At 42.5% G+C, this 23,174-nt stretch overlaps 1 protein-coding gene across 4 annotated transcripts in view; it reads right to left on the bottom strand.

The window, feature by feature from the left end:
• GBF1 (golgi brefeldin A resistant guanine nucleotide exchange factor 1) overlaps nt 1-23,174 on the bottom strand; it is a 128,223-nt gene that overhangs the window by 19,711 nt on the left and 85,338 nt on the right. For 2 of the 4 annotated variants that reach the window (XM_014956300.1, XM_014956301.1), the window contains exons 1-16: nt 22,754-22,801; nt 20,872-20,926; nt 18,067-18,102; nt 14,229-14,364; nt 11,506-11,732; nt 10,399-10,567; nt 10,009-10,220; nt 9,273-9,371; nt 8,670-8,864; nt 7,995-8,181; nt 7,396-7,536; nt 6,718-6,806; nt 2,420-2,622; nt 1,759-1,882; nt 1,332-1,457; nt 741-823 (exon numbers count right to left, since the gene is read on the bottom strand). In XM_014956300.1, the coding sequence (XP_014811786.1) occupies nt 741-823; nt 1,332-1,457; nt 1,759-1,882; nt 2,420-2,622; nt 6,718-6,806; nt 7,396-7,536; nt 7,995-8,181; nt 8,670-8,864; nt 9,273-9,371; nt 10,009-10,220; nt 10,399-10,567; nt 11,506-11,732; nt 14,229-14,364; nt 18,067-18,102; nt 20,872-20,926; nt 22,754-22,776 (2,105 nt within the window). In that variant the 5' untranslated portion in view covers nt 22,777-22,801. Of the gene's footprint in view, nt 1-740; nt 824-1,331; nt 1,458-1,758; nt 1,883-2,419; nt 2,623-6,717; nt 6,807-7,395; nt 7,537-7,994; nt 8,182-8,669; nt 8,865-9,272; nt 9,372-10,008; nt 10,221-10,398; nt 10,568-11,505; nt 11,733-14,228; nt 14,365-18,066; nt 18,103-20,871; nt 20,927-22,753; nt 22,818-23,174 lie in introns of those variants that run through there. The other 2 variants (XM_014956302.1, XM_014956304.1) reach the window with 2 other exon arrangements.

Below are 23,174 nucleotides of genomic sequence, written 5' to 3'. Positions count from 1 at the left end.
ACAGCCTAATCACACTGCCTTGGCTTGTCACTGTCTGCCAGTGCAGAATGAAACCAGCTGGGAGTCAGGGTCACATCCTGTCTCCTCAGAGATATAATCCTCTCTGCTTCAAATCGGCTGGGCCAATTTCCTGGGATTTCCTGGTAGGCTGCATTTCTGAGCTAAAGCTCCTCGCCCAGAGCTAGTCTGTGCCCAAAAGGGCCTCAGCCACAAGGAATTCTCTTCAGATACTGCTCAGTGTGCCAAGAGCTTCAGGGGTGGCAAAAGAGATTGGCACAGCCTCATATGAAGAGCTCAAAAGTTGAACACAAGTAACAGAGCTGGACATGTTATGTCAGGGCACCGATCCTGTCCTGGGGATGAGATACTATCTCTAGCACAAAAAATGTTCTAAAGAACTCTAAAGGCCTGGTCTGGAGAACAGAGCCTTCTTAGATACAGCGTGTCACGTGTGCTGGTCTTGTTCAGCCATTCTTTTGCATGTTGACAGAAGTAATGTATTTTTTAACTTTTAGCTTAAGCTCTGTGGATTAAAATACCGTGGCAAGAATCCAAAGGTACAAATCCAGAGCAATCACTGTGGCAGGCTGGTTACCACAGCCCCACAGGGAGCTGGAAGTTGGTCTGAGGCAAACAGGCACACAATCAGTGAGTTTCTTTAGGTACTCTCCAGAGGTCTCACAGACCAAACAACTCTCGTTTGCTCTCTGCATACAAGGAGACGACAGGTTGATTCTTACTTGATGGCGTGGTACATGTCTTCCAGTATGTCCTGTTCAAAGTCTTTGCCTCCATTCACACCTTTCAGGTTCTTCCGAAACTCCTGAAAAAAGTTACACCGTTAGTACCTAATATCTCCAGCTTTAATTCTTCCGAAACTCCTGAAAAAAGTTACACCAACGTTAGTTCCTAACATCTCCAGCTTTAGCTTCTTGCCTACGATCAGTACTCCACTTGTGTTTCATGGGACCAGAAGGAGATTTTCCTGTGTTCTTCAACATACAGCCTCAAAATCCAAAGACTAAATGCTTTTATTAGTGGCAGCAGCGTGCAATACAGCCTCAAAATCCAAAGACTAAATGCTATCATTAGTGGCAGTAGTGTGCAGCAACCCCTGACCCTGCTCAGAAGAGCAGAGACACAACACAACACATGGAAAGCTGCAGCTGGACATCAGAATGACAAGTCTGTACCACTGCACTGATGCTCACACAACGTGAACTCTCTAGAAGCCCACAGCAGTTTAAGAATCTTCTCATTCTTACTATGTCTTAGGATGCAGTTTGCTCACACACACACACAAGCCTCTTTGATGAACTGGTAACACCCACCTCCAGAGTCATTGGGACGTTCTGCTTGCGGACGTTATGGTTGTGCTGGTCAGTGTTGAGCATAATTACTGCATAGGCCAGGGCAAAGCAGGCATCACTGTTAGCAAATGGGGACCCGTTTGATTTCTGAAAGGCAAAAGTAGGCAGAAATCAGTCCTACAGGAATAGCAGTATCAGTGACCCAAGACAGCCCTTTTCCTGCCCACGGTACTGAATCATCTCTGGGACAAACAAAAAAACCCAGGCTCCAAAAAAGCTTCCAAAAAGCACCCCAGAAATCTATGTGCCACTGCCATCTCCTACAAAACAACAGCTGCTGCCTGCAGGGCACAGCGAGCTTATAAAGGCTGTTTGAAATGACACGTCCATCGTGGCACAAACACAAGAAAGAACTCAGTTTTGAGCTTTGTGCCCACCAAGTACACACCCTCCAATGTTCTGTGAAGGCTTCCAACAGCCTCTGGATTACGGGTGCCTCTCCCGGTAACCTGAAGGCTTCTAGATAAAGTCGTAAAGCTTCATCCAACCTTAAACCCTGGAAGCTGAAAGTCCTGCAAGGAGAATGAAATGTAGTGAGAAATTGAAAGGGGATGGGAAAGATGGATAAACTTACTGATGACAATCTTGTTTGTTTCAGTATCAGAACACCAGATTGCACAGAGAACAGACAGTAAAGAGAGGGGTGAGAAGAAATATACCATGAACAGGCTAAAAAACAATAAGATGACAATCTTGTTTGTTTCAGTATCAGAACACCAGATTGCACAGAGAACAGACAGTAAAGAGAGGGGTGAGAAGAAATATACCATGAACAGGCAAAAAACAGTAAGTGTCACCAATCCTACAGGTGATTATGTAGGTAATAAACTCTCCAGTCTTCAGAGACTGGTCCCACTGAAAAGAGCTCGAGTATCACACTACTATTTATATCTAAGGTGTTACCCTATGCAAGAGATGCATGTTGGTACAGAGAGAACCAAGCGATACAAACCCAATGCCTCCAGGAGCTACTATTCTACTGCTTTTTTTATCACTGAACACTTAACTTTCACCTCTTTTGGGTTAAAGAGATCCAGAAAGATACTCACCCTACAAAGCTTTCCAGCAAGTCTATGTTCTTACGGTCGCTCACGAATTCCCCAATCATCTTCTTGTCCAGGCGAGGATTTTCCCGTAGCCACCTGGCCACCTCATTGTTGTCGATGGGGGTGGCAAGAAGGTTCTTCTCCTGCAGAAACTGGATCCCTTTCTTTGGCTTTTGGTTGAACTGCTCTGTGCCGGTTATCAGGAGCTGAAGGAGACATTCTGATAATTACAAACTTGAAGTGCATTTCTTCCTTTAGCTTTTCTTAGCATTTGAACCACAAGCGAAGTAGAAAATAGATCAACCTCAGCACGACCAAATTTATTGGGCTGCGTGACCCAGCAAGAAGGCTAACCAAGGCCAGAAAACCTGCATTCATCACAAGGATTCACTATCAAATGGGGGGTTGGATGAGATGATCTCCAGAGGTCCCTTCCAACCCCACATCATCCTGTGACTCTGTGAAATAATACTGGACAGAGCAATCACGAGCTGCCGTCTTTGAAAAGCTTTGATATTTCACTGAGCAATTAGCTCTGCTATCTCAAATACCTGACCCGATCTAGTACGCAAACAGAGCAGAGGAAGGTCTCTGATGAACAAGGTGGCAAGATCACCTCTACCCAGTTACAACAGCAGCACTGTCCCATGCCCTCTCATCCCCTTTGGCTCTAGGCTCTTGTACTCTATCTCACCACCAGCAGACACACAGTGAGAATCCTCAGCACTTAGCAGGCGCAAGGAAGAAGTGCTGCAAAAGCTTAAACTAAGAACCAGAAAACATTCTGCTAGTGAGACATGGTCCCAGGAACAAAGGATACAGAGCAATCACGAGCTGCCGTCTTTGAAAAGCTTTGATATTTCACTGAGCAATTAGCTCTGCTATCTCAAATACCTGACCCGATCTAGTACGCAAACAGAGCAGAGGAAGGTCTCTGATGAACAAGGTGGTAAGATCACCTCTACCCAATTACAACAGCAGCACTGTTCCATGCCCTCTCATCCCCTTTGGCTCCAGGCTCTTGTACTCTACCTCACCACCAGAGGACACACAGTGAGAATCCTCAGCACTTACTCAGCAGGCACAAGGAAGAAAGCTTAAACTAAGAATCAGAAAACATCCTGCTAGTGAGACATGGTCCCAGGAACAACGGACATCCCAGCATGACAAGGCTATCTGTAGGCTGGGAAGAGCAGGTGCCTTTTTGGTTTTGAAGGCAAGTCAACTACTACTGTCCTGCTTGATTCTTATTTGAGAAAACCAGATGGCACCGCAGTCACAGTGTCACAGAACACCCGACTAAGGAAGGGTTAACTGAATGTTCTTGGTGGTGTTCAAAAAAAAAAAACCAAAAGCACAAACAACCGTATGAACTTTACTAAGGCACCAGAATAAATGTCAGTTCCCTGTTAGCTCCTATCACGATCCAACTGCCAGCGATGACCTAGTGAACTAAATTCGTGACCGTCATGATGACTAGCTCCCCTGGGTTTCCTACTACTGTCCTGCTTGATTCTTATTTGAGAAAACCAGATGGCACCGCAGTCACAGTGTCACAGAACACCCGACTAAGGAAGGGTTAACTGAATGTTCTTGGTGGTGTTCAAAAAAAAAAAACCAAAAGCACAAACAACCGTATGAACTTTACTAAGGCACCAGAATAAATGTCAGTTCCCTGTTAGCTCCTATCACGATCCAACTGCCAGCGATGACCTAGTGAACTAAATTCGTGACCGTCATGATGACTAGCTCCCCTGGGTTTCTCGGTACCTCAGGAGCCACCAGCCCTCTCTCTGTTCTCTGCTCCCCCTGCCTGCCTGAACATCTTCAATTTGCAATGAAACACAGACCCTGGGATAGCACGGAGCGCCCAAGGACCTGGTGAGGGCATAACAAAATAATAAGCATGTGCCTGAAGGGACTCTATGGCCCTGGCAGCATTTCAGCTCAGCTGCAAATCCTGTAACCCAAGCCCTAGGGTATCCTATGGACTGGTTATACCTCCTCAGACCCCCCGAAAGCAGACCAGACCACTGGCAGTTTGCACTGTGTTTATAATCACCTCTCTGTTCTCTGCTCCCCCTGCCTGCCTGAACATCTTCAATTTGCAATGAAACACAGACCCTGGGATAGCACGGAGCGCCCAAGGACCTGGTGAGGGCATAACAAAATAATAAGCATGTGCCTGAAGGGACTCTATGGCCCTGGCAGCATTTCAGCTCAGCTGCAAATCCTGTAACCCAAGCCCTAGGGTATCCTATGGACTGGTTATACCTCCTCAGACCCCCCGAAAGCAGACCAGACCACTGGCAGTTTGCACTGTGTTTATAATCACATCAGTCCTGTGCTTTTGAGCTTCTGGTCGTTGCCTTTGGAAACAAAGAAAACTTTCCATTTGAAGCATAATTTGTTTTCTGCTTTTATTTAGCTTTTTTCCTCCTTCCAGCTGTGGTAATGTTTAGTGCATCATGGGTTAGAGGAAGCAGAACATACTGGTGCCACGTCAGCACCAACATTACTTAAGATGAATGTTTTGTGTGGCCTGTTTATATGCTCAGGATGAAACCATTCCCAGATTTAGAGTCAGGAAAGGATTTTCCCTGAGCAAACTAATAGAGATTTATGAACATCTTTCTGGCTTCTGCTGTAGCAAATAAGGCACTGCCCTTTTTCGAGGATCACCTGAAACTTTCTTTAAGGAACCCACTGGCAATGCTCTTGATTTCTTCTAACCTTGTTTTCCAGCACAGTAAAGCTGGAGTATTATCAGAGGTTTTCAGTGAGAACAGTGGAAGCACTATCCAATCACCTTTCTCAACAACAGACTTTCACATAAAGTCCATCAGCAAAGCTGCCATGAAATTATATTTAATGCAAAGCAAAGGGTTACAAATGAAACAATAACTAAACCAATCCTAATTTCTTAAAAATTAGCTAATGCCAAAACGTGGTGGTTGCTTTGAAGACTGTGCTGACAATCACTTCCTCCCACTGTCCCTGTGGCTCGGGAAGCCAGGCAGCATTATCCCCCTGCAGCTCTGTGTTGTAGGTAAAGAACCAAGTTCCTAAGTCCTGCAGCAGATTTCCTAGAGAGAAACCAGTGCCTTAGATGACATTCAGATCCAGAGACTGCCAGAGCAGATCACAAAGCAAGGATTAGTACAGCAGGAGAAACAGATCTGTTGTACTTTCTTATGCAGATCCAGAGACTGCCAGAGCAGATCACAAGGCATGGATTAGTACAGCAGTAGAAACAGATCTGTTGTAATTTCTTCTGTATTTTTGTTTAATTAAGTTTAAACAAATATGACCACCACTCCCTCACAATAATGCCAAATAAAACCACCTATGCCTTTTAGTCAGGCACAAATCAAAAATCTTTGCTTTACCATCAATGAATCGTCCAAAGACGTTGATTTCTTTTTCCACTATATCACCTGGCTTCTTACTCCACAACTACTACACCCACTCATGTTTCATCCAGCAAATGCCATTTTCACATTGAAATTTAGTAATCTCTCATTTTCTAAATAACCTAACTATGTTGTGCAAAGAGAACATCTGGGGATGAAAAAAAACCCAAAAAACTCAAACAAAAAAACAGTCTCATGTAACCTATAGGGACTTTAGATATCATATTCACCTGCTGTCTCTGCAGGTGAACAAGCAGCCCAGTATTTGATGCTTGACACAACACAGCAGAAAAATAAAAGCCATCAGCATGGAGCACCTTTGTCAATACTAGACCTAGACTGGAACCACTTCGGGAATGGAAAAGCCATACAAAGTTTACACTATAACTTGAATTAATGAGATTCAAAGAAAGAAACACCTAGGCAAAGAATGGCTTTGCCAAAATCAAGACAATCTTGTCTTGATAAAGCAAACATGGGAATAAACAAATCAGAACAGCAGCCCAGCTTATTAATTTCTACTCCAGACCTCTTGGTACGCGCCCCATTTACAGCTTTGGTAAGAGGAGGGAAACTGCCCTTTCTGATCTCCAAATAATGCAAACTCAGTGCAGCAACCTTCTCACCCAGAAATCAGATACACCTAGGTTACAAATTGTGCCACAAAATTTCCACAACACCTCTTGCAACTTTTAGCACAGCTAAACCAGAACAGATAATAATCACTGCTCTCTCTGCAGTGTAGCGGGATTTTCAGTGACCAACTCTCCTACCAGCTGAGACCAGAACTCAAAATTTCTGAGACATCACCAGTCATGCAAGGCCCACATGGGATGGGAAACAAAGAGAACACTCAAAGCTCTATTTGTAGTATATTCTAAATCATACCTTCTTTTTGTTCTTAATCTGCATAAGTTCCTGAGGGCTTGGAAGGATACAAGAAAACCGAGTAGGCTTCCTGGGGATGCTCTTCTCAGCTGGAAGGAAAAGCATCATTACAGTCAAACCTATCCCCAGAGCAGCACTCACCCCACCACAGTGTCCCATCCTAACTTTCAGTCATGGAGTCTTGCTGCAATGTCCTGCCCTGCAAATGGCAGTCATTCTCCAGCTATTCAATTTTACATTCCTCCCACCCACATTTTCTTCAGCATAACTCACAGCTGCTTCTTGTCCTGGGCAACGTCACACATCCACAAGATTTCATTTGCTGGCTATTTTGACTACCTACATTACTGATCCCCTGGAGAACCTCTGACTTCCTTAAAAATACTAAGCACTTGTAGGAATTTCACACACTTTTGCCCCAAAGTGACCCACAAGACCTAATCCCCTCCCAGAAGAAATGCAACAGCTAGGAGGCATATATAGCACACCTATAACAAACAAACATTCACCACACATTTCCTTCTGATTTCGAACACACATGAGCTACAGTGGTCTATAGCAGGGCCAGTCAGCAAATGTCAGGACCATTCTCAGCATATATATATATATATATATAAAATATATATATATATACACACATACACATACAGAAATTCAGGGTACTGCAGACTCTATTACCTGCCTCGCTTCCTCCTTCCAGTTCCATGCAGCTTTCCTTCATCTGGTCAGCCATAAGGCACCCACTGGTGGGAGGACATGCCCCAGCTGGCTCTGAGACTGCAGTGGAAGATTTTCCCTCACTGAGCACTCTCTCATTATCTGTAGAAATTAAAAAAAAAAAAAAAAAGTAAAAAAAAAGTATCCCCACACGTAAACAAAACCGTAGAGCCAAGGAAAAAAACAGCAAGCGAGAAATAATGAACTGATCACTCTAAACTGAATATGTGCTTATTTAAAGGAGTTCCCCCTCGGTAACTGTGATTCCTCAGTATCCTCAGTATTTTGTCTACATGAATTCCATGGGATATGCTCTTTCTGTTGTGACTGCCAGTCTTGACATGGCCTTTATATAAAGCTTCAGATAAGGGGCACATTTTAATATCTGTAAATTTTACAAATAGCACGGTTATTAACATCAGTGTGTAGCTATAAAACATGCAACAGCAAGACTGAAAGCATATATTTAAGGAGCTTACTATGTCAGCTACCAAAATGAGATCGGCAAGATTAGCACAAGACTAAGCTTAATATCAAAATATCAAAGAAAGGGGTCTTACTATTGCTTGTTTCTTTGGTGCTGTTCATGGTTTCTGGGCTGGATTTGACAGCTTCCTTTTCTTGTTGATGTATGTTACTCAGCACTTTGGCCTGGCAATGTGCCTCAGTGCTATCTATCACTGTCAGCAACGCTTCCAGAGACAGCAGGTGGACAGTATACAGCTGTCCAGAAACTGGAAAGGCATTCTGGGAAATAAAATATAAGCATTAGTCAACTTTCATGCCTCTCTTACCGTAACGGGGGAAGGAAGTTTCCCCTCACAGCTTGGGGAAGCCTACAGCACACAACAGAACACCCTAAACTTTTCACCCAAAGCTTTCCCAGCACACACTTAATGGTTTATGGGCTCTGATGTTATTAAAGCATAGAATCATAGAATGGTTTGGGTTAGAAGCGACCTTAAAGATCATTAAGATCCACCCCCCTGCCCTGGGCAGGGACACCTCCCACCAGATCAGGATGCTCAAAGCCCCATCCAGCATCATGGCTATTCTTTTCTGCTTCCAAACGTTCAATGGCCACCCTCATCTCTAGATATTCCTCACCCTGAGTCTGTTGGCCACTCCCATTCTTAAGAACCCTTGTTCTGAGTTACTGCCATGCCGTTCATCCCCAGTGCCGCCTCCTCCTCTTCCTCCCTCCCTCCCTCCCGCGGCGGTTGGCGGTTCAGCACCTTGGAGAGCAGCTTGGTGAGCTCCTCGAAGAGGTTGGCGCAGTAGTAGTCGCAGTCGTAGTTGATGTAGAGCTCGGTCACGAAGCTGGGGATCCTCCACAGCTGGACGATGGCCTCCAAAGCCATCTCCTTCATTTCGTAGGGCATCTTGGGGTTTTCCACAGTGATGATTTCCATCAGCTTCTTGATGTACATCTGGCAGAAACACAGGGCAGCTCAGTTTAAGGAAAGAAAAAAAGAAAGCAGGACAGTGAATAGCTTTGAGGGCTACAGAAATAGATTCAAGCTTCATTTCCCCACAGGACACTCCATCTGTAACGATGGCTCGTTCTGAAGGAGGTTGTAAAAAGGTTTCAAGTAGTTCTACCATTCAATGTACCTGGATTCACCTTTCTAAAAAAACCAATATGAAGGCAGTGCACCAGTCTCAAAGACATTTTATTATCCAACAAGAAAAGCCCTACACAGCCTACTCATAACCCACAGGGTCATTTATACAAAGGTAAAGGGATCTTTAGGCTGTATCTTACTGCCTAGCTATATGTATTTAACTGAAGACCAACAAACTATTACTAGGCACCCAGTGATACTCAAAAAACTCACCTCCAGCTGGAATTTCAGATGCTCTCTCATGCTCTCAAAGAGAAGAAAGCACACCCTGAGGGAGGTTGCATACAGATTGAGCCGTTCAACACTCAGCAGCTGAACAAGAAACAAACAAACAAACAAAAGAATTACAAAGGCTAGTTATTATGTGCTATAAATAGCAGTGCTGTGGCACTGCAGGCATGACCTGCAACAGCCTGGACCCACACATTGCCTCCCATAGCAAGGTATTTCAAAAACCAATCCCTTATTCAACCTCATGGTCTCACTTTTTGCTAGCGAGGACAAATAGACTGAATTCCCTTCTGCTTCTGGTAACACTTTTCCTAAAAAAAAATTGTTCTTTTGCCAAGTCCACAGATCCTGTTAGTAGAGAAGGAACTTGGGAGAAGACCTCCCTCTGAGATGGTTCTGCCTACTACTAAGCTGGTAACTTGCATCCATAATTACCTCAAAAATCAATTATGTCAAAACACAACGTTATCCCACAGTAGCAGTTCATTCAAATCACCTTCATTCTGAAGAAAATAGCACACGACAGACTTTCTGGCTTTGCAACAGCGCTGCTTCGCTGGTGCAATTCCAAAGCTCTCTGCTGCATTGAAATGAGACTTCTCAATTGAAAACTGAGACACGCCAGACCTCAGAATACTAAATTCCAATAGACTCTTTGATGCAAATTAGCATCAGACTCCCCAGTGCCACATGCCACGCTAGCATCAGCCAGACTCACTTGAAATAGATGCCGGCACAACTCTTCCTTCACCAGCCCCAGGAGGGACTGGCAGTTGGCGATGGGCGCTGACTCCAGGGCAACAGTGAGAAGCTGCAGCCCCATGTGGATCATCACCTCAGAGTTGTGGCGGTCGTGAGGGTTGGTGAGGGAGATCAGAAAGCGGAACAGTTCTCTAATACACGGTAGCCCATAGGGGACCAGTGCTGCTCCTAAAGGAAAAAGAGAAATTAGCACTCTTAACTTTGCTTTTTGCAGGTGCCCAACAAGTATTACAAACTGAATTGTTACAGACCCGCTGAGGAACAGGAGCTTAGCACCTTCTTAGCAGAAAGCGAAGCAGAATAGTGGGGAGGAGAAAGGACTTTAGCAACATTGCCCGCCTCTCACCTTCTTTTTGGGAAGACTGAGTAAAACGTACTCCTCGAGGATTTACATAGTCCATGTCATGAACAGAGGCAGAGTCAGAATGTTCTGCTACGGATGTGCACTCCTCTAGGACCTCAGGGATAGACTCAACAGAAGCTGACTGGATCTTCTCCTCCCTCAAACTTTCATTCTTCATTGATTGCAGTCATTTGAGAATGAAAGAAACAAAACAGGAGTTAACAAGCACTAGACAAGCTAAAAGAACGGCTTATTTGCTCATGGTTCATTCAGAACTGTTAAAACTACACAGGTCACTCATGGAAGAGGAGCAGGAAAACAAAATTTATGAGAAAAGAGCACCTCTAGATAATCTGTGGCCCTCTCTGCTCTTTCCCTTCTATCTAGTTGTTGTCTATTTTACATAACTCTAGGTTGCAAGACTAAGGACTTGACTTTGAGGATACTCTATAACCTATCAGCTTCTTACTGCCCCTGAGGTTAGGATTTGGCTCATTTTTTGGTTTTAAATGCTACATAATTCCAGCACACTGTTTCTATCTATGCCCTTTTAGCATTTTTACAATTCAAAATCTCTGCAGCTCTGAAAGGTTCCCTGAAGCTCTAATCCACCCTCTCAACAGTATTACTGTTGCAGAGGAAGTGGAGGCAACACAAAGGAAAACTTCCTGACAAAAGCCTTGGTTTGGGTTTGTCAGATTTCCCAGCAACAGCAATGCACGTACACAAACACCAACAGCTGAATTTCTACAAATTCAAGAAAAATTGTTCACTAAAGACAATAAAATGATTTCCGCAGATTTCCCTCTAACAGTTCCTCCTTTAATTAAGGTTAATGTTATTGGCAGGAGTACAATTAGCTACTAAGTGCACTGTTGGGCTCCACAGTTGTCATTTCTCAGCCAATGGGGATGGTCTCAAGAGAAAACAGAGAATGTTTGTGAATATACGTAACACTTAGAGCAAAGAATGTTCTATTCTGACTCTAAGCCTTGAAAAGAATATATACCCTATGACCAAAAAGGGAGACAGAAAGAGAGTAAGTGTGCTAAACCCACAACCAAATATTTTGGGAGTCGGAACTTCTCTTTATAAGTTATATGGACGTACCTGGAGATCAGGCTGATTTTGGTTTTCAGTGACTTTGGCCTCATTTGAAGGCGTTCCTGCATTAAGTCCCATAGAAGTGACCTGGTCCAAGTCTGTCAGATCTTCCTTGGAGGTAGTCTGTGAGGACAACTCCAAACCACTGTCTGTAGCAGGGCTGACTGCAGATGAAACATTTTCTGAGCTCCCAGAGGAGCTGGGAGGAGCATCTATGAAAGTAACTCCGCTTCCTGATGAGAAAAAGAAGCAAAAAAAAGTAATTAGTATTATTCTGTACTTTGATCACTACTTCACACTACAAATGATCTCATACAGCAATGGGTTAATGTAGAGAACACTGATAAATTAAGCTCTCTTTGGCTAAGTATTATGAATTCAATAGGTGAACAGGTGAGATACTAGCAGTTCTCCAAATTAAAACACAATAGTTGGAATCTAACAAACTCAGCAAATAGGGTAATTCTCAGTTAGATAAAGGGTGCAGAGGGTTTAATTGAGAAGGAATCTGTAAATAGCCCAAATGGTGTACTTTACTCTTTGATACAATGGCACAATTAATTTAAAGACTTTTATCAAGAATGGTTCAATTATTCTCACACTTTACTCTTTGATACAATGGCACAATTAAAGAATGATTCAATTATTCTCACTTTTAATTGCTTCAAAGTTAAAATTTTAACTTGATTGGAAGGCAAGACCTATTTCTTTAATTCTCCCTAAGCAAAAGGAATTTAAATGGGTCTGAAATAGAGCAGTGAAGGATTTTTACTATTTCTGAATATGAGACAATGCTCAAAGAATCCAAGTTATCCTTTAGAAGAAACCCACATACTTGCACCTATAGTGGTTCTGAGGAGAACTTAAAAAACGTAAACCAAATATTTAAAAAAGAGAAGATATACTGCAGGGCTTCAAAGTTAAAATTTTAACTTGATTGGAAAGCAAGACCTATTTCTTTAATTCTTCCTAAACAAAAGGAATTTAAATGGGTCTGAAATAGAGCAGTGAAGGATTTTTACTATTTCTGAATATGAGACAATGCTCAAAGAATCCAAGTTATCCTTTAGAAGAAACCCACATACTTGCACCTATAGTGGTTCTGAGGAGAACTTAAAAAACGTAAACCAAATATTTAAAAAAGAGAAGATGTACTGCAGGGCACAGTAATAAAGGCCCAAACCAGAGTTATGTTATGGATTTACATGTGAAACGTGCATAGTTTTGCACAGCAGTGTTTTATTCTGACTTGATTTTTGGAAATGTCTTAAGTACCAGGACATTATTTTTAAGAAATATAATGGTATACACAATTAATATTGCAGTATTTTCTTCCTCGCCTGCTAAATCAGGATTCTGGCCTAAAAAGCAACATTAATACACTTCCTTACACTACACAGCCAGAGTTAATGACATGCTTTGTAACACAGTTTAACTTTCTCTCTAAAATGTTACAGGATTTATAATGCTGCTCAACAGAATTTAATACCCATCTGAAAGCTTAAATATAATGATGATTTTTGTAGAGGTAAGTTCTCATCTGGATGGATGTTGTGAGTTATGTGCAATTTGATCACATTTATTATTTCCTTAGTTTTCACCAATCATGCTGTTGGGTAGAAACACCCTTGGGGTTGTTCACACCACACCAAAGAGTTCCCTGTGACAGAATAAGCCTCAGAAGCAGGTATTTCACACAGCCATCCTTCCTACTTTCCAGTCTGCTTCCTTTCACTGTTAATGTTTATGTCTGAGCCGTCAAAACGCAGAGTGCACAAGAGACAGAGCACTTTGCAGCCAGAGGGACTCATTTATCCAGAGGAGAGGTTAAAAACAGTTACAACTATTTAGTCTACTCCTATATAAAAATAGGCTACGGAAGCCCCCAAATATTGTATTCTTGAGCTCACAGCACTAGTCACATACTGCAAAAGGACTCGTGTATACCCATTAGTTTCCTGTGCTCAACCTCCTTTGAGTTACCTCTGCTGTTCCCTCTACTTCTTTCATGCCTTCTTTCCACATCAAGGCCTCTATTCTTCCCATAACTGTCATCAGTGCACCCCATATTTCCCTGTCCCTTAATGACTGTAGCCTTTTATTCAAATTTCATGGACTGTGAATGCACGTTTTCAGCCTTTACATCTGTAGCGAAAGAGCTGTTCATTCACCCATCCTTGACACCCAGGTTTCTGCACATCCCTCAGTTCTACCTGTGTATTTTCCCCAGTCACACCTTGCTCTTCCCTCACGACCACCACAGCCTTTGGTACACCCTTCAGGAACGTAGGAAAGAATATGTCACTTAAGTCATTAATCTCCTGTTGCAAGAAACCTTCTCCCCAGCTCCATTCCCCTCTTGTCAGTGTTCTTATTCTCAATCTCTTCCAACTTCTCCCCACCATGTGACTGTCCACAATCTCAACCTCCTCTCTCAGTCCCCATTCCCTTTTGTACAAACTACCCCTGTAAGGGACACTGGAGGCAGAGGAATGCTCTCAAGTTAGCCACAGGACCATGCTTTCCTCCATCAGTATGTATTTTATCTCCTTCAAAGTCTTTCTCCTGGACCTGAAAGGCTACCGTAGGTTTCATTGCTATAATCACTGAGAACTAATAGAAAAAAATCTAAACCAAAACAATATGTTAATAGAAATTAAATAAAGACAGATTCCAAAAAAGCTCTAGAACAGATGCTGAGTGGTCTCTGGAAACAAATTTCAACTTACCTGTGGTGTTACTAGCACTGGCTGCTGGTTGTTCTGTCCCAGGAGAGACTTTAGTTACGTGGCGAGGAGGCCTTGGCGATCTCTTCTGCTTTTTCCATTTTGATGATTCGCTCATTCCTCCAGCTCTCATTTTCAACTGAAAACCAATAACCATTAAGAATGTCAGCAGAGCAAAACCACACAGCACAACGGATTACACAAGCCAACCCACAAAGGCTGTCTCAAAACCCTCAAAGTCAGGCAACAGCGTTTAAATATATCACACAAATTGATCAGCACCTCAAAATCATGCACACCAGCCCCTGACTCCCCACTAGCCACATACTAGCCACACTCCATGCCTGAATCAAGGGACAATTTACTGCAGTTACTCTGCCATAATATATACTTAACAGTTCACTCCCTCTTCCCTATCAAGACCTCCTAGCTTTGCATCAGGATAAAGAAGTCTCTTCGACCTACAGGCACATCTCAAAGCTCTTCGTCAATGTCTCCAGACTTCTAAAGGGCATTGATTAAAGTATATAAGCCAGTATTAGGTAGGTTTGATGTTCAATTAAAATTTCCCCATCTATACATGAAGGCTGAGACTGAAGCCTGAGCTCCCCATGCCCCCCTGCAGCCTCCAGCTCTGCCACTGGTCTCTTGTCTCAAGTTGCTCTTCATCTTCGTAGCAAGGTCACGTTCACCTTCCTCCAGGTGCTTTTCACTATTAACCAGTGTTTCTCTAACACTTCCTCCCTGGTGCACGATACATTGCAAACACCACCCTAGTGATTTAGAAACAAACTGTCTTCTGCTTTCACCTGCCTTCTGTCATTACTCCTCTTCAGATCTAAACCTAACCTAATCCTTGATGTCCTTCTTGACCAGGATCCTATTTCCAGTTCTTATACAGATTTTTGACAGGGCAAACAAGAGCCAGAGGTGGAGCAATGCAGACTGAGACACTCACTGCAATGGGCTCTTATTGCAGGCACAGGCTCCAGAACTTCCTAAAAACAGTATGATATTTAGTCACATGGACAATGGCAGGTCTGAAAACAGCTTCCTTCTAAATTAAGTTCCCCTAAGTGCAGGATTGGACTTACTCTTGGGTTTGGTCGCTGCAGTCAGCTTTTCTGATGCTGTCAGCCCTCTTCAACTCAGGGGGAAAATTTAACCAGTCAACAGGTACCTTGCATGTAGTGGAAACCATTCAGCAATCTCAGTACCACTCCCTGTCTGCTATTCTTCTTTGTACATTTATCACAGTGAAGTTATATTTTAGGCTATAATATTCTTTATTTCATATATCCCTAGTATCAAATCTAAATTCTCTAGAAGACAGCTATATTCTTTACTGTCTTCCTTTTTCTGCAACTTGCCTCCTTCCAGCTACTACTCTTCTTAAATGTCAACAAACCTTCTAGGTTCTGCTACTGTTTTTTCCATCTCTTTCCCTTTTCCAGCTAGAATTCTAACTCGCTGTCGGCAGCCTGTAATTCTTCTCATTTAAACAAAGCTTGTGAAAATGTTATGTCCCAGTGCAGTAAACCATTTGTGTAACTTTTCTTTGCACCACAAAATCTATTTGTTTGACAGCTAATCCTCGAGTTTTAGCTATGCTACAGTTTCCTTGAGCTTGTTAATTAATAGCAGATTCAGAATTACTTTGCTCCTTGTTATTTCCTCCAAATTTTGCAGCAAGACTCTCCTCCTAAATCACAGCTTCTGGCAAACACTTACATGATAAGCACACAGCTAAAAATAAAATTGTGTCGATTTAAAAATGTTTTAAAATGCTTACGGATCACAATCCTTTCATGTGAAAATTGGCAGCTCTCTTATCTTTCCTATTCACTACTTCATAGGGCTATATAAAATATGTGATATCTTTCATTCTTGCCAGCTCCTAATGTTTCACCTCCACTAATTTCCCTTTCCATTTAAAAATCTCTCTGAGCCTTAAACATTACCAATAGCTTTATTCATTGAAGGCTTAAGCTGCTAATTAGACTAAGTAGTTTTACTTCACCTACCAACTAGTCTAGAAATAGCCATATTTATTTTTTTTTCCTCCCTTCTCAGTAACTTTGAAAATAAAACCTGAAGACTTATTGTTTACTGTTCCAAACTACCTCAAGCAGGAAGGAAACCTGGAAGCCTTATGCGTTAAACCCAAGAAAGTCTGTTTCATGTCATTTCAAAATAAGACTTTGCTTCTAGTTACTATCTCCTGTTGCAATGATTTGCCAGGTAAAAAAATTACTCCCTAATAAAAATTTGGAAGGGGGGAGGGAGGTGCAGAATTGAATCAGCAGAATGGAGCCAAGATATTGCTATGAACTAACCATGTTGGTCCCACTCCTTTGACCCTCAGCCATGCTCCTGAGAAACAGGTAACTTTTGAACCATCCTACCAGAAGGTTCAAGCCGACAATTTAATTACAGCTTCTGATGTCCCTTTCACATAACACCAAATACCATCTCGGTTCAACACCAGCCCTTTCAAAAAAGCACTTTTCCTCAGATACAATATCCATTTTTAGTCATTGTCTTGTGCTTTGTATTAACTCCAAGGCTCCTCCTCTTGAGGTTCCTAAGACACATGCCCATCTCTTGTCCTTTTGATGAGCACATGCCATCTTTCAGAGACTGAGTCACAATAGCTTCAGATGGACCGGACACCATTTAGTCAGGCAAGCAAAAAGACTCAGTTAAAGAATCCAAAACACTTAATCTAAATATAAAACATTCAGACAAGAATATAGGTTTATTTGGGTTTTTTGTTGCTTTGGGTTCTTTATTTTTGGGGGTGGGAGTAGGAGGGGTTTTTTGACAATTTAACTGACAGGTGAGATAATCTAGTAGGTGTTTTTCACCTCATACCATCCAGTATTCCTCATGCTACACCAATAGGTATTCTTTTATTAGAATTATCTAGGACAACCTCCCATATCATGCCCCCCTCCTTTTCTTTTTGCTGTCTCCTATAAATAAGAAATAGCAAACTACGATGACAATTCATAGCTTAAAAAATACAGGAGGAGACAGAAATACGTAATAGAAATGTTTCACCAGTGTCAAGGGGCTATATGTTGTTTTAACAAACAAACTCTGAGTTTGAGAATTCTAAAACAATACATCTATCAAAGGACAGCGAAGTAACATTTTTCACATTCTGTATTTTGCATTAAATTAAAAGGTAACAATCCCATGAAATTTGTACAGTTTATCTTTGACTAAAGGAACTATTTCTAACGCTTGTTTTTTCCTTCAATACTAAGGCATTTCCTGATTTCCCTAGAAAGCTCAGCTGCACCTTAACAGGCTGAGATGTTAAACCTAAGCTTGCCTTCTTGACTAAATGCTGCATGTAGATGGCATTTAATAGATCATTAACATATCCTGAATTTTAAACATCATCTAAAACTCTCCTTCCCTCTCCAGTGCTCAGTGATATTACGGTTGCATTAGTTTTCTATTTATCAATGTCCTTCAGATTAGATTAAGCTTGTACTCCACAATAAAAACACCTTAAGTTAATATTTAAAAAACTATTCTTTAGAAATCAGAGTAGAGAGGGAGCTCAGAGCTACGGTTCATTCATCCTGGAGCTCAGTACAGATTCCACTACCTTTATCTGAGTTACCTTTGTATAAAGAATTATGTACACAAAATAGTAAAAGAAAAAAAAAAAAAGAAATAAATTACGAGACTCTAAATGCTTCCTTTGATAGATGAGGTTTTAACAGAAAAACTACTGCTAAGGTCTAGGAAGGTGAAGAAAAATGTAATACTACAGGGTTCTTTTTAAAGGGTCGATGAGATCTCATTTTTCTACAAGCCACCTTACCTGCACTCGTTTGTTTTTCCATAAGATACTGTAAGCCTCAAGAGAAAAGGGCAGGGGCCAATGATTAGTAACTAAAGTGATGATACTATAACATGAGCTCATTCTAGATGCAGCATGGAACTGGTCAGCACACCAAGTAGCGTTCAAGACACAAAAGCATGCAGAGAGAACGCGGTCCACGATCCAAGTCCTGGAGACACGGCTGCAGTCCCGTCACCTCACTTACCTACCTGCCTGCTCTGCAACAACAAAGGAAGTTTATCTGGTGAAACGTATTTATGCATCTTAGGCAACTATGAACATAATCCACCTCCCAAAATCTGTGAAAATCCTCCTGACTCCCACCACAGACCCCAATGTTTAACTACAAAACTTCCTATCGCAAAGGGAAACAGTTCTTAGTCTCTTCTCCTGTGTAACTGCATAAATCTGGGAGTCTCCAGCCACTGTGTTTCCAAACTATCCTGACCACAGATAGACAAAGGACAAAAGAATGGCAAATATGTCTCTAATTGTTCTGTTCAGCTCCATTTGGACCAAATAGCATTAATGGCAGATAAAAACTAAAGGTTATGAATCAACATGGTAAACCAAGAATGGTGCCATTTAAGGTAGTTTCTCAGGGTTTGTACAATCGGTCCAAAGCCAACAACCTGCAGCACTACAATAGTTCCTTAGAAGCATTTTCTAGGGGAACTAGCAGGGACTAACACATTTTGTAATTCAGCTCAGCCCCACTCATCCCCCATCAGCAAATTCCATGCTGGGAACCATATTTCATTTCAGTAGAAACATGGGCAAATACGTTGAAAACGTACAGCAGTTCTCCTTTAAAAAAAGCTCAAGAGAGCATGAACTCTGTGGTCCTGTACCAAAGCTCAGAGATACACCTTGAGTAGAACTTGTTTAAGGCATTTTGGGTCAAGAGACCTCTTGGATACGCTGCTACATCTATAACCAAGACCAACAGCTAGGACACACAACGCTTGAGCCTTCAGAGAGCAATCTGTGCTCTTTATGTTTCTTTTCTTCAGTTTTTCACTGGCATAGAGGACTCAAATCTTGCTCATGCCCTCCCAACTCCCTTCAGAGGATGCCGTGATGGTGTCTCAGGTGGCACTCACCGAGACACCGAATGCTGCAGTAAAACAAGGGTCTCTCCCTCCCCAGCCTGCCCCAGCTGTAGCCACAACACTGCAAAGCCATCGCTGCATGCCTTGTCCCCAAAAGCCATGCTGTGTCAAATGAGTGTAGGGAGACGGGCTGCACACAACAGAACTATCTCTCAGGTGGTGTTTCCAAGAGGAAAAAAAAAAAGAGGGGAGTGAGGTAAGAAGGGAGAAGGGAGAGAGAGACCTTCAGGTTCTTAAAGAGCAATACCCTCTCTAATTGGTTCAGGGCTTTGGGCTGTTCCCCACTAAGCTCCAGTTTGTTGAGGAGACATGAAGAGATCTGTGAAAGACAGGCAAATGCATGGTTTAAACAAAGCCAAATAAACCCAAAGAGAAGAATAACCTGGCCGAGCACAGGCAGTGGGGCAGATGCCTGGCATGCACAGCAAAGAGACAGCGCAAGGCAACCGCACAGACCGGACACAGGGCAGAGCATCACTTAACCCAGCTGGGCGCAGCCATCACTCGGTAAGGGAAGCCTTCCCAAATTCAAATTCACCTTCTCTTTGCACCTTCTGTACACAGACCATGACAATTTCTGCAGCACATTAGCCTGATCTCTTTTCAGCTTTCCTTAGGCCAGCCTACCGTCAGCACAAATCTGGCCACTTTTCTCCCACAGCAAGGGAAACCAGCAGTCAGTGGGTTATCACACAAGAAGTAAAGCCCCAAGCCAGTTTAGATTCCTACAGGTAAGCATTCAGTCTCTCAAAACACTGCTATGTTGCCTCTGAAATGTACGTTTACCCAATGTTGCCATTTTTCTCCATTCACTAAAAATAAAAACAGAGTGACAGTTCTTCCCACCTTGCTGCTCTCAACAGTACAATCCCGCATCTTCACTGACATTATTTATATAAAGAATATATATGTATAGAAGTATATACGGAGTTCCTTAAGTGAACCTCCCCCACCTAAGAAATTATTACATCAATAATCATGTGAGGTCACATTTATAGTATTTGCCATACTGAATCCAGCTGCTTAAAAAGAGGGAGACAGTGGTGTTGAACAAACCTGGACCTGCCATCTGCAGAAAACTGTGCATTTAGGGAAAGGGATAAAAAGAACAGTCTACTTTGATTTGGCTGCCAAGAGAGATGGCATCACCCTTGTGAACTAAGGTTTTTGCTACAGAATCCTGCCCCTTCTAGAAACCACCGAAGCTTTTTCTACAATAGCCCAATTTCATAATGCTTCCATGCTGTTTCACCAGCCTCAAAAAGTTTCCTTTGTACATAGGGAAAACTGGAGAAATACATCTCAAGAGCTCAGTATTGGACCTGCAGTGAATGAAAGATATGAGAAAGAAGCTGGAGAGAGAGCAGAAGACAGCAAGTGATCAGATGACATCAGCATCAGGTCCCATAACTTGCTGGGGTTTTCCAGCCCACAGCTGTTCCCAGAATCCAGAATCCAGGCAGCATTATCATTAACAAGATTCACTACTGGACTATGGGGGCTTAATTCCACAGAATTAATGAAGCTACGTCCATTTATGCGGTTAAACGTGCTCTTTCAGTGAACTAGGGACTTGCAGGGATGAAGAAACACAAGTGTGAAAGCAAACAATACAGAGAGGAGCGCAAGCCTGAGACAAGAGCAGAACAACCACCACAGAGCTGAGTCTTACTTTCTTCATGTTCGTCCCCATGTAGCTTTTAGGCTCTTCTTTAAACTGAGGCAACCTGAAAGACAAAGAACAAGACAAAAAATACATCAGCTTTCTTGGGTTGACAAGAAGGGTTAAAAAACAGACTGGTCTTTTCAGTCATGCTGCAGATACTAGAAAACCCAAATTAGGTTTTCTCCACAAAAAGAGATGCTCTTAGTTTCTCTTCCTGCCAAAAGCTGCTGAGGGAAAACAACAAGTATAGATGGGAGGTGCTCTGCATGCTATCACTGCTAATGGCACTTCTGCTGTATTGATTTTCATTGTTAATGGTCATGTAAGCACAGTTGCTTTTCCTGCAGTGTATGTTTTCAGCAGCAAACTAATTAGATTGGTTCAAAACAGGTTTCTCTGACACTGCTGCAAACAGCTGCTGAGCCAGAGTGTCATCCACACCAGGACTCTTGCAGAGTACATGGTATTACTGGTCATGGCAACTCTTTTCATTGACTTTGTAGAGCCCCTAGTAGTTACCCTCTACTCTGCATCACATAAACACCATTATGGTGCACAGTGGAAGTGTTCAAGACCAGGTTGGATGGGGCTTTGAGCAACCTGGTCTAGTAGAAGGTGTCCCTGCCCAGGGCAGGGGGGTTGGAACTCTATGATCTTTAAGGTCCCTTCCAACCTGAACCATTCCATGATTCTATGATCTAAGTGTAAGCTGAACACTTTGAGCTAAGCAGTCCCTGTCTCAGACACACAGGAGACAGACTGGGCTCACCTGTGCTACCAAATGACAATTGCCTACAGCTCTGCAACTCCACACACCTTGCTCTCCCTTCCTTTCCTTTGATACAGTTCTATCTTTGCTTGCTGAAGGAATAAAAGCTTTGCAGGACAGCTTTGGCTCACTCTTCTTCTGGAAAGTAAGATGGCCAAGCCACCCCTGCAGTTGCTGTCTTTGCTTTGCTTCTCTGTCCCAATGTCCAGAGGCACAGATGGTGGCACTGTCTCCAAGCCTCATCAAGAAGAGCAGAGGGGAGGATACACAATAAGTAAGGAATAAGCTCTAAGTAAGATTCACATACGCATTTGGAGAAAAAAACAATGTGGTCTCTCCTCTTTGGAGAGATCGATTCTGACTCTGCCCAATATTAACCCAGTGCACTGAGTGACACGGGGTGCACAGAGAGAAAAAAAAACAACCAAACAAAAAAACTGAGAACAAACTGGAACTGAGTGTGACAAAGTGTCAGTTTTACTACAATCCTTTCCTACTAAAAGTATTTCTATATCTGCACCTTTCCTTTTTACAATACCAGGAGAAAGTCTATGATCACTTCACGATCTGGAGAAAAACTTCTGAAGTTAAATAACTAACTTGAGTTTAAAAGAAGTAATCTTAATTGCCTGAAGGATGCTGAAAAGAGCAGAACATTTGTCCAAGACATATGATCTCGAGAGTTTAAAATTCTCTTTGATATGTGAGGTCAAAGCTCTCAGCTTGAAATCCACGTGTTTCTAATCCAACATCATTTCTATTCTTTCTCCTGAAGAGAGCTATATTTTTTAGAGCCTTTTTTTTTTTTTTTTATTTCCCTGAGTGAAGTTTGCATTCTCTGTCCTCAAACTCCTTCCCTATCCTAAAGCTCTTCATTACTTGGCTGTCCATCTCTCCTCAAAGGACACCTTAAACCAGGCAACCTTCCGCATCTCTGTCTCCCTGCAGTCTGACAGGGTCAGCCCAAGAGAAAAGTGCCAAATCCTTCATCCCCTTCCACCTCTAAATAATGACCATTTTGGATGATTTTTTCTGAGGGGCCCTTAAGTGGAAGTGTGGAATCTTTCTGTCCTTAGAGGGCCATCTTGGCAATGCTGAGGCAAACACAAGCAGGTTTACCTTGTGAAGAGCAGCTGCACCATGTCGACCAGAGTGTGCTCTGCAGATTTTCTCAATAACTCTGCGAAGACAAAAACAAATAACACAGGTGTCATTACTCAGTGTGATATTATCAAGAGGCTTCTTCAAGCAGACTCCCCTCCGAGCCTTGTTTACAGAGATTACGGCAAATTTATTAAAACCAGCTCCAACATTACTGCAAATGGGCACATAATCACAAGGTGGCGCCACAAAGCTGGGGAAAAAGAGCAGTCAAAAGTTGTACAGGGAACTCCTCACAAATTTTCCATGAAGTTGTAGAAAGACACAATAATATAAAGCTCAGGAGCTTTCCATGGCTGCACGTTCTACAAGGGAACCAGTTAATGCTGAGGAAACCCACTCTAGAACATCTCTCTGATGAGGAAAGGGTAAAAAGACC

Source organism: Calidris pugnax, unplaced genomic scaffold (genome assembly GCF_001431845.1).
Source record: "Calidris pugnax isolate Ruff unplaced genomic scaffold, ASM143184v1 scaffold196, whole genome shotgun sequence".
Taxonomy (NCBI): Eukaryota; Metazoa; Chordata; class Aves; order Charadriiformes; family Scolopacidae; genus Calidris; species Calidris pugnax.
This window is presented reverse-complemented; position numbering and strand designations above follow the sequence as displayed.